The sequence below is a fragment of the Anser cygnoides genome, chromosome 4, assembly GCF_040182565.1.
Source record: "Anser cygnoides isolate HZ-2024a breed goose chromosome 4, Taihu_goose_T2T_genome, whole genome shotgun sequence".
Lineage (NCBI taxonomy): Eukaryota > Metazoa > Chordata > Aves > Anseriformes > Anatidae > Anser > Anser cygnoides.
This window is the reverse complement of record NC_089876.1, coordinates 51,936,876-51,951,040: the sequence shown is the minus strand read 5'-3', so window position 1 is coordinate 51,951,040 and position 14,165 is coordinate 51,936,876. Positions and strand designations below refer to the sequence as shown.

Sequence of the window (14,165 nt, the reverse complement as noted above, 5' to 3'; positions counted from 1 at the left end):
TTTCTTGAAATGCACTTATTGCACTTCTGAAAAACTGTTTCAAAAATTAAATATGTGCTACCTCGTTTGTCAAGTAAACACAAAGAGAATTTAACGCTGCATTAACTCTAATGCTGCTGGGTTGTTTTGTTTTGTTTTTGATAACAGAGACTAACACAATGGCAACCAAAGGTAATGTAAGAGAAGGATGACTGCAGTAAAATCATCCTACCCCTCCTCGAACACAAGCAACGGGAGGAGTTTGATCCATATTCATGTTGAGACTGCCCATGAAAATCTCAATAACCAAGTCAGCATTTTTCCGTAAAAATATTGTGTAATTAGCACATTTGGTTTGCTTCCATTTGTACAAATGAGGTGAGACCCCATGCACTTACTGCCCCTTATGCTGAGAGGCTCCTATCTGGAAATGACAGATCCCAGTTGATTACAGGCTGCAGCAATCTCCTGATCATCAGCTGAGACACTGATGTCATTACTTGTCTACCCCCTTTATGCATGTAAATGGGATTTCTACCTCTGTTGAAAGGTTTCAAAGGGACATTTAATGACAGCTACAATGGATGTAGGAGGATCCTTGCCTGTGGCTGCTCCCTGGCATTTTTAATGTACATTTCCAGCTGCAGCTGCTTTCATTTTCCTCAGATTCTGCTGGAGATCCGCAGAAAGGGCGAGTTCTCCTCTAAACCACAATGTTAAAAACAGACTGCTTACTAACGTGCCATTTTGTTGTTGTAAACTACAGCTTCCTTCTACACAGCACAATCTCAACATACCCTATAATGCAGCCGCAAGGCTGGTGAAAACCAGAAGTCTAAAGAATCTGCAGCAAAAGCACATTTTCTTTAGTCTCTTCTGTTTCCTCTGCTCTGTTTCACCCCTGCTGAATTTTGAGAGGTTGCTTTTGAAGGACAACTGCATTGATTTAAAAATAAAAATTAAATTAAAAATAAAAATGGGGGAAAAAAAAAAGAAAGAAAAGAAATTGAGAAGAGGATGAAAAGAAAGGAAGAGGAAGAAACAATAGAGAAAAATGTTTTAAATGAATCCTTGTACCAAAAAAAAGTATGCCATTCACAGGTTTCCAGGATGCAATGAGTCTCAGTTAGAACTAGGAGCTAACAAAGGCTTCAGCCCACATTTTTTTAAACCAGCAATAAGGTAAGGTCTATATAACTCACTGTCCATGCAATTAATTTTAATAGAAATAGTCTGGGAAGTGCTCCCAGGTGACAGGCACCAGCAATAAGCAAATAGTAAGCTGTTCATGTCGGGGTGCTCACGTGTCCTTTTGCAAAATACAGCTCTGTTTGTAACTCCGGTCATTAGAGAGGACACTAAAGAACACTTGAGTAGGACCTGCAACAGGACTCCCCACCTCCTTTGGTTTGTCAAATTCTTGTGTGATTTTTTTTTTTTTTTGGCTTAGATTATCCTAACCCTTTCAGTTCCTGGGAAGCAGAAAATGAATAACAGACTGGACCATCAGTACCTCCAGTTTCTGTGGTATTTGGGCAACTCACAGATATCAAACACTGCTCCTGCGTCCCAGAGGGCGAACTGTGGTCCAGGCAGACCGAATACCTTTCTCAAAGTCACAGAGGTTGTCAGGGGCGTAGATGGGCACTAAACCTTTGTCAAGTCTTAGACTAATACCTAAGCACTCCAGAGTAACCTTATATACTGATTTCACTGGACTTACTGGAATAGCACTGGAATACTCTCCAAAGGTGCAATTTCCCTAGGACAACGCATAGGAAGCACAAATCTGATAGCAGCTCTGTTTACATTTTAAAAGAGTATTGCTGGAGGCTTTGATCGATTCTTTGTACAGGAGACATTTCACCTTTTGATAATTCAGCAGTTTCTAAATACAGGTTTCTGATATTGTCCCCATAGTATGGAAAGATATTAATTAATAAGTAATCCACTGGATATAGAAAATACGTTGTTAAAATGGATCTATAGATCTATTGCAAAGGTATTGTGGTAAGAACTTGTCATTAGCCATTTCTGGCTGGTTATTTCAAAAACACCTTAGTTTTCAGGGCTACCAATAAAATAGATGATAAAATATATGAGAAATTCATGTATGTTGATCCCACCTCACATTAACAGTAAATCTAAAGAATTGTGTTGGACACTACAGAGACTGACAGCCTACTTGCAATTATTTCAATTTCAGACAGCCCAAGTCATTGCACTTTGCAACTCAATATACTTACTGTTAGTGACACTACCACTATTTTAGATCTTATTGTTTCTCAATTCTATCATCTTTCCTTGCACTGAAATAACCTGTGAGTGGTTTAATCAACTGCGGTAGGCTACTTTAAGTGCTGTGGCAATGTAGCAGGAATGGAAATGGCATTCCATTCTTTGAAATGAATGGAATGGGGGGAAAAAAGAAAAAAGAAAATAAAATAAGAGTCCATTCCCAGATTACAAATATTAATATGTTAAACTTCAGTATCTGGAGAACTGAAACAAACCAAATACTGAGAAGGAATGATGTAGCACCTGGCCAAAACAGATAGCCTCAGAAATTACGCTTTTAAGTACAAATGATTTTCAAGAAACTGTAACTTCTGATTTTAAAATTGGAAATGAGCAATGATGGCCATGCTTATATTGCTAATGGCACCCAGCCGAGCCCTTACACCCAGTGGCGTGGGTGCCTTATGCCCTCACTGAACAGGGGCCTTTCAATCACCTCCATGGTTGGACAAAGCTAGATGGCCCCACCATGTGTCTTTATGAAGCAATTATTTGTAAGTTTATTTAGTTCAAAGTGCCTGAAATCACGTGAGGGCTGTGTCACAGCCTCTCAGGCTCATTTTAATGTCACAACACTGCAAAAATGCGTGGCATACCTTGGTTGTGCTGTGGATGTACACAGATGGCACATGAAGTTGTCAGCCACGATGAGGTGGCACTGGAAGCCTGTGCAGGAATCAAAGCAACACGCAGTCCTGTAGCTGTCCTGACCGTGTCACAGTGAGGTGGGTCTTGGGGTGAGCTGCTCCCCAAAACTGCACCCAAGCTTTGGCTCGGACACAAGTCAACGGCTGACTTAGAAATAAAAAAACAGGGATTGAACTGACTTATAAACAAGGAACTGGGGCTTGGGAGATAAGTTACTTAGCATTTGTTACGTGCCCTATACTCTTTCTGACAGAGTGAAAACAGGACTAAGCTGTAAAAACATTAGGCATGAAATATAATAATTGTAAAGCTATTTAAAGGAGCTTGAACATCCACAGATGTGTGTTTCTTGGGTCTTGCATTTGAAGTGAAATCATAGGAAGAATTTATGTTGGCATTAGAGCTCCAGAATAAAGCCTTAAAACCTAAGGGTTTTTGAAATAGATCCCAAGTCCTTTGTTTTTTATTTTATTTTTGTGTTACACAGTGCACCTACCACCATGATCCAATGGATATCACATCAATATCTGCGGACAGGTGTTACGTAGCTGTTAGCACCATTTTCATCTGTAACTACAAAATGTCAGTATTTGAGAATGTAAAAATGCTTCCAGTCGTATGCTTTCAGAGCATTTATTAACAAGATTTAACTTTGATTTCAACTTAGTTTTAAGTCTGTACAGGAGAACAAGGTCTCTGGCTAATTTTCCCTCCATTTTTATGCATTTAAGCATTGTTATGTTGCTTAGCACAGACATGGAACTCGGAAGCTCTGATGGGAACACTTTCTGTCCGGTCACTCTTTAACAATCCATCTCTGTCTGGGGAAAAATCTTGAGAATAAATAAGCATCATGATAACAAGTAGAAAAAAAAAAAAAGAGAGAAAAAAAAAAGAAAAAAGAAAAAGAAAGAAAGAAGGAAAGAAGTGAAATTCACAAGCATCTGTGCAACGTCAGCACTGTGGCATAAGCTCCTTTGGAAGATAACGCCCACTCTACAGTCGCATTAAGGAAAGGAGATGAAGACTCACAACTATAAATAGATCAAAGATAAGGTTATCTTATCTTAGCCTCTACAAAACTCTTTTTCTTATCAAATACTTTGATAAGAAATATATTTTTAATAGTATATAGCAAAACTGAAAGAAAACTGAAATAGACCGTTTCTTGAAAGCGCAGACTCGAAAGTATCTTAGAGGGGATCTGTTTGGTCAGCTTTGTTTTGTTCCTTTAACTCTCTGAGATACTTTTCCTCCTTAATACACAACCTGATGAGCTATACGATCTCATGCTTGTTCAAGGTATTGGAGCTGTAGCTCCCAAGCAGCTCCACGCTGTATAGGCTTCGTTTTGCAAAGTGTGTGGTGGCTGCCCACACATACACACCTGAAGAAACATGCAAAAGTGCATGTTTGTGCAGGGCATACTTTAAATTTGTGTTGACTGAAGATAAAACAAACTTCAGGAATTCCCTGCGTGGCTTCCCAAAGCCTCACTTCATTCCTCTGTGCGCTGTGACTTTCTAGAATATTTTTAGGGCATGGGGCTGTTTTTGAAAGACCTCTTAACTCTTGTAACTTGTCTTACAAGCATAAATCAAACCATGTTGGCCTACTCTTTCCATAACACGACTGCACCTTTAAATACCACTAATGCCAGATGGTCCCAGCATATAAAGCAGCATGAGACAACATATTAATGCTGCTCAAACAAGCGACTTGTGCTAGCAGCAGACCAATGAAATCAGTCTCAGGCTGCTAATCCTCTCTGTCGCCATGGCTACATCTATTTCAGACAATTCTTCAATTTTCAAGTCAGATGAGCTTGTTGGCTCTTAAACTTCTCTGTTCAGGGGTTACGTTATCAGAGACTTTTCTTTTTGCATTGACCGCTGTTAGCAGTATCCTATTTCTGTTTATTTATAGGTTTCTCCACTAGAAACTTGTACTATTTAATTTACACTAAAGATTTGTACTATTTCCACTACAGGTTTGCCCCCCTAACTGTAACACATATCTGCAAATGTGTGTCTCTCTATTGCGACTCTCCCTGCCAGCCCTGAAAGAAAAGGGAGAATCGGTACCACCCTATCAAGGTAGGTCACTAAACAACAAAAAAATGTACATCCACAGCAGGTAAATGGGGAGAAGCTCTCGACTCCTCCTCACCACATGCCTGTTAGCATAGCTGAGCCAGCACTAATACTGGGGCTGCTTGCTACTGGAAGAAAGGAGAGGAAGCAGGTAGGAACTGCGTCTTGGAGGCAGATCAAATGCTGAGCCACACACCATCTATCAGGTACATGTACTGGGCACGTGGCATCGGCACACGCTAACCTAAAGCAAGGGAGTGTGATGTTCCCTGTCACGTAGGTGAGAAGCTGAGGCACAAGGAGAGGATGTTCTTATCCAAAAACACAAGAGAAATGTGGTAAAGCCAGAAAAGAAGTCAGGCACCCTTTATCACAAGACCACTTCTTCTCTGCAAAGCAACTTCTTACAATGTCAGTTTGAAAAGATTATACACAGAGTAGCCCAGCTCCTGACTCCACAGCTTCCCTTTTCTCTCCACCCTGCTGTGTACTGATGTCACAAAAAAGAAAGAAGAAATTTTATTCTGAAAAGCATAAATTTGGATCGCTCATTGCTTAACTGATGGCTATTTCAGAACGGAAGCTGCATTTAGCCTTCTTTTTTAAGGGTACACATGCAAGCAGGCTTGAGCTTTAGGATTTACAAGCCTCCTGCTTATAATGAAGATTCAGAGGTACAACTCCCACCGACTTCAGTTTGACTTACGGATGCCCGTCAGCTGGGTGGTAGGAGAAATTAAAGCACCATCCAGCTTGTATCAGAGGAAGATCTGACACAGAGTAAGCTTACCAAAAAGCTCCCTTTTAAGTAACATATTTTTACATGGGTAAGAAGTATATATTTAGGTCTTAGACTCATCCCATCCCAATTTTTGCAAAAATTTAAACAAAACCTATTCCTTTCTGCAAAATGCAGAAGTAGCCAAAATCCGAAAACCTTCAATTTACCGTAAGTAAAGAAGTTAATTTTGAATGATAGATGTGCAAGGAATATACAGCTCAAAATGCTGAAGGACAGCAACGTGCTAATGAAAGGCAATGACAAAGCCCCCTTTTGGGATGCAGAAGTGGGAGGACATTCAAATGATATGTCTTGCAGCTAGAAATCTCAGGGGGAAAATATGCAATAACAAAACATATTTGTTATTCATCTATCTAGTAGAGTGACGACAACTATGCAAAAAGTTTTATCTTTGAAATACTTCACTGCCTTTTTTGCTTTCTCTGTTTCTAAGCAGATTTTCTCATAGCAAAGCACTGCACGATTTCTCTTTTGTTTGGAGAGCCAATATGGCAAAGGTCAGGGTCACGCTTTCCAGATACCATAAAAATCTCCTGGATCATTAAATCGGCATGTCGGCTAGGATGACTTTGCCAAGAAAACAGTTTGTTAAATCCTGGCCACACAGCCACATGTCCCATCTAACCAAACAACGCCCTTGGCTTTGAGGCAGATCCACGTGGAAGTGTAAGCATTTAAAATGGCACACGATGGCTATTCTCGCTGCAGGCAGGCTGCAGCCAGGGCAGCACCTTTGGTTGTACATCGGGCAGCTCACATTCACAGTATGAAACGGCTCCATGTAAGGAACAGCTATCCCTGCTACCATTATCCTGGTAAGATATTTTTTTCAGCCTTTTAACTGCAAAGGCTTTTGGTGTCTTCATTTAGCCTCAGCATACCAGAAAGCAAGCTGCCAGCCATCCTGATCCCACTGACTTCAGTGAACCCTGGCTTTTGATTTGCAACTTACCTCCAAATAAATGCAACTCCACTGCTCAAACCTCTACCCATCATTTTAACTACCTACCCAGGAGTCTTGAAGTACACACTCCAATTTTCACTTTTCCTTAATTCCACTAAATTTTAAGAGGACTCAGCTACAACCCTTTCCAATTTCCCTCCAAACTGAATGAAAAAATAAGCACAAGTCTGTGGTAATACTCATATGAGACTTTTGTTTAAAAAGAAAATATAAATGTGACATATGACATGGAGGAATATGAATAAAATAGCTATGGGGACTTAACAATTCGAATTAATCTGCTGAGAAAAGATCACGTAGGGTTCATAAACAGCTATTTTTTTTCAAAGCAAGCATATACAACAAAACAAGAATTTTTAGATGATGAAACATGGAGGCTGGTATTCATCAGGTCTTTCCAACAAGCTCTTGCACACATTTCTGAGTAAAAAGCCTGCCCAATGTCAGCAGCTCTCACAGTCACTGGAGAAGAGAGATGTTCAGGGCATGTCAGTTTGGGCACTGCAGCCCAACTAACAGGTCTACCTACTAACCAGCAAAGAAAGATTATTGTATGAATATGAATGTACAGCATGTAGGCTTGTACCCCATTTGAAAGACAAAACTTAGGTAGAATGAACACAGAACTAATTCTAAATTAGATTTAATGCTAACCTGTTGCATGAACCTAATGGCAGCTCCACTGTTACAGCCAAAAAATGTGCTTTTATGAAATAGGAAGACCTGTTTTGCACTTTTTGCCCTCAGTGTAATTTAAAGGTTTGAAATATTGATCTCTAAATTACAGAAAAATAAATAGTTTACCCTGAATAGAGTAAATTAAGAATCAATATAATAGCAAAGTCCCTTTTTGAAACACCCCACGATTACAATTTATGTATTTAACAAAACATCTCACAAAATCTTTGGAAATCACTGTGCTGCATATACTCCTCACTAGTTCTCTGGAGTTGACATTAATTTCACCAGAATAAAACATCCATTTAACTCAGGCAACAACAGAACAGGCTCACCTCCTATTTTCGTTGGGAACTGCTATGGCATTCTTTACGTGTGGGAGGGAAGAATAAATTCTCTTCAAAAGAAATTGAGTCAAAGTAATCAGCACTTTCAAAAGGAGTAGGATTGTCAAAACCAGTCTGAGTCAGACCAACCAACTCAGAATGCTCTACACTCCCAGACTAATTTTAAACCTGAAAAATAAAATAGCTGCCTTCTGTGGAGTCATGCTATGCCCCTTGTGATTATAGCCTTTTTCACTACAGATCATTTGACCTTTTTGTTATTCCAGAAAATAAAAGAGAAACTTTTTAGATGCAGTAGCTGGGATCTATAGTGCTTCTGCAGGTAACACATAGCCTCTCTTCACCCTTTTTAAACAATCTGACAAAAATGGAAGACATGAAATACCTCAGCCAGTGAAGCAATTTGGAGAAAGGGTATTAAATCTCTAGGAAACACTGCAGAGACTGTCTAGCACAGCTGCCTAACCACGCTTACTGTGAATTTCCATCCACTTCAATGGCAACGTGAATGGCATTACCAATTAGCTGCAAATGTGATCTATAAATGTGCCAACCTCTCCTTTATTTGCACCCGTTTTGTGAGCAACAATATTTTTCTCCAGGTATTCTGTACCTCTCTATATTTAAATGAGCATTAAAATCAAGATAGGAAGACACGATGAATCCAGAAATAACGAGAACACATTATTTAAGGAAGAAAATCTTTTTATTTTTGAAAAATTGTGTGCTGACAAGTAAATTTGAAATTCTCTGTAACTTCATGGGAAAGTTAATTCCAGCCTCTCAGCCTCCTGCAGCCTGAGTGACGTGCAGCCAGCCTCCACTTTGCCCTCGACCACTCCCAGGTGAGTAGGTAGCTTATCCCCTGTGATGGAAAGAAACTGTTTCCTGATGCACAAAAGAAACAAAATCCAAATGCAGAAGGCTACCTACGCAATAGGTAGACTTTGTGCGGGACATAACATAACCCCATTAATGCAAGCTATCAAATAGCTCACAAGATTTTTATGTGCAAATTCCAAGAGTAAGGAAAAGAAGCTTTACAAAGTCAAGTGCAATTAACTGTAAGTGACAAAATTAGAGCAGCATCACCTGACGACATCACCGTAACCCAGAGACGAGCAGCGTGCTTCCTAACTTCACCACCGCTACCATGTCTTGCTGCCCACCCCAGCGCAGAGTGCACCCAGCTGCAGAGGAGCAGCCCATCAGGTCCGAAGGTGACACTGAGTGGTGTCCCCACAGTGCTCCAGGAGCACAGCAGGATCCTGCCCACGCTGTGCCGAAACCACAGCACCCTCCTGTGCGGCTGTGCCTCCTTGCTGCTGCTGGTTTTGTATTTTTTTTCCAAAAAAAAAAGCAACACTGCTCGTAGCAATCTTAAACTGCCAAAATCATTTTTTAAAAAATTAAATATTATACGGGCTTCTGTTCAACACTGAAATACAAACATTGTGAACAACACTCTCCCCACCATGTATTTGTCAGGTTTACTTACCACAAATTCTTGTCCCAGCAAGTGTTACCCCAGATGGCTGATACCACAGCTGAGTGCAGGAGTGCTTCAATGACAGAAATAAGACCTAGGTACGGTTTTTGTATTATCAGACAGATCTTGGATTTCCCCACTCATTTATACACAGCAGACACGTGGTTTTCACTTCTCTTTCAGGCAGACTTTAATTACATTTTTGCAGGAGGAACTGGCTCCAGTGCTTGCTGACCTTGCGGGGCAAGGCTGGGGCAGAGGCACATAAGAGCCCAACACTGGGCTCCTCTGTGGGGCCAGCACAGGAGCAGGGGGACACCACAGGATTTCAAAAGCCAAGCAGCTTATTTTGGCTCTGTGCCACCAGTGACCAACCCAGCCCACCTCCCTGTTGTGCTAAGCAGGGTCTTGTACAGAGCGGTGGTGCCAGAGGTTGAGGTGGCCGGACTAGGCCTGGCGAGGATGCCCACAGCCCGCCGCCATCACACCCACAGGGTCCCGCAGCCAGGCAAAGGCGTCCTTCACCCACCTCACACACGGCGTGCTCACACCTCATCCCACTTTCACAGACGCTTGTGAGGTGAAAGATGAACAGCAGTATCATTAAAATTGAAAAACTCCTCTGAACTACAGGCTGGCTTGACAAACTACGAAACATTGTGTTTGAAGTGCCAACATTCTCAGGATTTCCCGTGTGCTTTTCTCCAGCACGAATAATTTGATGAAGATGCCACAAATTTGCCGATCATTTTGTTGTCACAAAGCCTGTATTTTCATCCATCCTCTCTTCTCTCCATTTGATGCAAAAGAAATGTTTAGGGCATGTATCTATACCACACATAACCAGTCAATTAATAATCTTTACTTGCAGAATTTCTAACAAAACTACAACACTGAAAAAATATATATAAAAATCTTTGCTTGCTTTTTAAACAAATTAGAAATTGAGATAAATTTTTAGTTGCAACTTCTTCAGGTAAAGAACAAAAAATTAAGAATCTCAGATGTCTCATTTTCAGCAGGTAGAAGGGAAGCAGTAATGGAGAGGACTGATCCTGTGCCACCAAAATCAATGGTACAAATGGGTCAGAAGTGGCAGCATGCCTAAACAAGTGGCTGAACATTAATGGTGGAGGAACTGCTTTCAGCATTAATCGATTCTAAATATATTTCACTGCTATTAAAGAATACAAACTTATGCCCAAAATGATCTTATTTATAGTCATAAAAAAGCCTTGAGAGATCAGCATCTACTTAGTGTCTTTTCAACAGAACATCAGATATCCAAAGCAAGTGTCTATTTGCTATACTTGCAGGTAGTCGTACCTGCACAGCAATTAAGGCAAAACATTATTTCCTTTGTCCTAGAAATAACCTGTGCTTTACTGTCAACTGTTCTCTGTTTTCCTTTGGTTCATCATCAGTTTCCCATCATCTTTCTCCTCGCTTTATCTCGCCTTGCCCTCTGCTGTCTTCTGTCAACTTTGCCAATTTTTAGCAAGCACAGGGACCAAATAATATTTTCTCAATCAAAACCTCTCCAAAATGTTTTGATCGCTTTGAGTCTCAGGCCATATAACACCTTTTACACCTAATCACCGATATAGGCTCATTCACATCTTGTTTTGCCTTAACTTTCTGCAAGGCACAGCTTCCTCAGTGTAGAACTGTTTGGTAAAGTTCAGACATCAGACATCCTCATTTCCAGGTTTTACTTCTCCTTATTCAATACTTTCTTTTCCATCAGCCTAAAGAAACTATTGCCACAAAAAAAAAAAAAAAAAAAAACGCAGAATACTAGAACAAACTCTCTGTGGCATGAACCAAAACGGAAACATGAGTAGCGAAGTACTCACATCTGCAGAGAAGACGACACATTCTCCTAGCATTTAACGTAGGATCAGAAACTTTCAGCACTCTCCCACTTTTGACATTTAGCATGTCTCTGGGAAAAGTTCAGCAACTCTGACCCTCCAAGTAACTGATCTGTATTTCAAAGATTTGCCAAGATACTTGTAAATGCTTATGGAAGAAATCAGACTTGCTCATATGGAGTTGCTCCGGTTTCTAATGTAGTATCAGGTCTTCAGAAAAAAAATAAAATAAAAAATCCTCCCAGTGTATATTTATTCCAGCAAAAGATGAGGCCTTAATGATTCACTCTGGTTGCTTATCAAAGATTTCTTCCAGTCGCTCTATATGTTTCTAATTTTTTTCTATTTCTCTCCTGAATTTGTTCTCAATATTGCACAAGTATTACTAATCTATTTTGAAAAATAGCTGATATTCTAAAACAGAAGTTGATTCTTACGTCCATGTGTGACCGAATGAACTCACACAACACTGCACGGGCATAACATATGTGTGCTTGTGTAATGCATGCATGCATGTGCTGGATTTGATTTACTCAGTGCAAAGCCTCTTTACTCAGTATAAAGCATCTTTATTGATGCTCTGCTGACACTTCGCGGATTTATTTTGTCATCAACTTGCTCACTAAGTGAGCAGAAACATTTTTTGTGTGTTTTTTCATGGCGGCTCACCGGATAGTTCTGGTATCATCCCTGCATACTCACCTGGCTTACAGATGCACAAGCACTCTACAGATCATAAACCAGTAAGTTGTATCTCATTTACACAGATATTTATTTAAAAATAAACCTTGTGACATATATCCTATCTTGTAGGAACAGGTTATGCTCAGGAATAACAACTCCTTAACCTGTCATGAAAAAAGAAAAAAAAAAATCTATATGCATGCCTGTGTCTATGAATCTTCTGATCATTTTTTAATAACAGATGATGATAAATCAGATGGGTCCTGATCCTGGAAGCTTTAATCACACAAAATATTCCTATTCTGCCCCAGGAATCCAGCATGGCTCCTCACAGTGAGCAAGGATCCCCCTGTTCAGGTAAGAGCTGCAAAAGCAGCCTCACAACTCCTGCCAAGGCTGGTACAAGGCTCCACTTCTTTTAATGCACAGCTAAAAAAAAGCTCACACAGGAAAACAAACAGTGCTACCTCTTACTGCACAGCAGAAGAAAGGGCACATTATTAAGTAGAAAACCCCTCTAATACAACCATGAGCATCATGGCGAGGTGTTTGGGCTCTGGAACAGAGCAGCACAGATGCTGTCAGTGCCTTTATGATTATTTCAAAGGAGCACAGCCCTAGCTAGGCATGAGTCTGTCCTTCCTGAAGGGATCCCAAGTCTCTCATGTGCCACTGCAGCTAACAGAGGCTGCAGCAGCTCTCCGCTTTTCTGAGCAATGCCCCGTACCTCGCAGAAGGATACAGGGGGTTTAAATAAAACAAGAGCATGCTCTGGTTCAAATCCTGGTTAATCCTCTGGGGGAAAAAAAAAGAAAACCACACACACACAGTATCTTTGGCATCTACCACTACAGATCGCCAGTGCTCATCACACTCCCCGACATGTGATTTGGGCATTAAAACATGTGGATTTTTCATCTACGGGCCTCCTTTTGTGAAGGACCCAGCACACTGTAAGAAGCACGGAACACCCTTCGTGCTCCCCGCAGCTTATGTGTGGATGCGGTCCAAAGGAAATGTTCGTTTCTGCAGTTTGATATCGCTCAGTGACATAAAGCTGGATTCTCTTCTCCCTGGGCCCAGCAACGAGCCCTTCCCCACATCCCCGACAGCAGCAGCAGGAGGAGGAGAAGGAGCCTCCATCTCTGACTGCACACAGGGCTCCTTTTCTCCCCATTTCAGCTGGCTTGACAGAAGCAGCAGATAAAAGAGCTGCAGCGGACTGTCCCCTGCCAGTAACTCAGTTACAACAGGAGCCGTGTATCATTTTAGCTTGCAAATTACGTAGCGGTGACAGGTTAAGCCTTAGCTTCGGGATCACCCTTTGCATTGAGATGGCAACGTACCACAGATAAATTGTTTGGCTTTCAGTGCAATTCCTACACGTTTTTATTGCAAGGTGATGCTTTGTTAACCTGCCTCCCTCTTCTATCTTCCAATAAACGACCTCTAAACTCCCCCCCTGCAGCCCTAAGCGGTCAGTAAAAACGTAACCCCCTAAGGATGCAGAAAGTTGGGTCCAGCTCAGAGGGCTGCAGGGACCCGCTCCGGGGAGAGCCCATCTCCAGCTACAAAACCGGCACTCGGGGCCTGCCACGAAACCCACAGAAGGGCGAGGGGACAACCGCAGGTGCCCCGCTCAGGATCCCGGCTCTTCCCTCCGGGGGTGGCAGTACCCGAGGTCCGCGCCCCCCCCACACACAAAATGTCCCCGTCCCCCTGCCCGTCCCCGCGCCGCCGCCTCACCGGGCTCATGCTCGCCGGGCCGGTCGGACAGCTCGATGACCAGCAGCTCCCGGCCCTCGGCGCTGCGCCCCACCGTGTAGATCCTGCTGACGGCCGGGCACTGCAGCCACACGGCCACCAGCGCCTCCCGCAGCTCAGCGTAGCGGTGGTACTCGAAGGAGATGCCCTCCTCGGAGCTCAGCCGCCGCCGCCGGCTGGCGCCGCCCGCCCCCGCCGGCTCGGCCGCCCGGCAGGCAACGAGCAGCCCGCACAGAGCCAGCAGCACCCGAGCCGCCATCCCCGCACACACACACACACACACACACACACACGCAGGCTCCCGCCGGCCCGGCAGGGAGGGAAGGACGGACGGACGGACGGACGGACAGACAGACGGAGGGAGGGGCGGCGGGAGGAGCCGCAGCAGCCGCAGGAGGGGGCGGGCCGCCCAGCCCCGCCGGCACCTGCTGCTGACCGGGCTGCTCGGGGGCGGAGAGGGACTGCATTTCTGCACCATGGGGCATGTCTTGGGGCAGTTAAGGCTCAGGGGGGGGTTGCGGAGGTCCTGGAGGTGGCTTTGGTGC

The 14,165-nt window shown here is 42.7% G+C and overlaps 1 protein-coding gene across 1 annotated transcript in view; it reads right to left on the bottom strand.

Annotated features, from left to right (window-relative positions):
• The window catches only part of CPE (carboxypeptidase E), a 58,674-nt gene extending 44,710 nt beyond the window's left edge, over window positions 1–13,964 (bottom strand). Inside the window, exon 1 of the mRNA XM_013175256.3 lies at window positions 13,603–13,964. Coding sequence (XP_013030710.2) covers window positions 13,603–13,879 — 277 coding nt within the window. The 5' untranslated portion in view covers window positions 13,880–13,964. The remainder of the gene's footprint in view (window positions 1–13,602) is intronic.
• Between the last annotated feature and the right edge of the window lie 201 nt (window positions 13,965–14,165).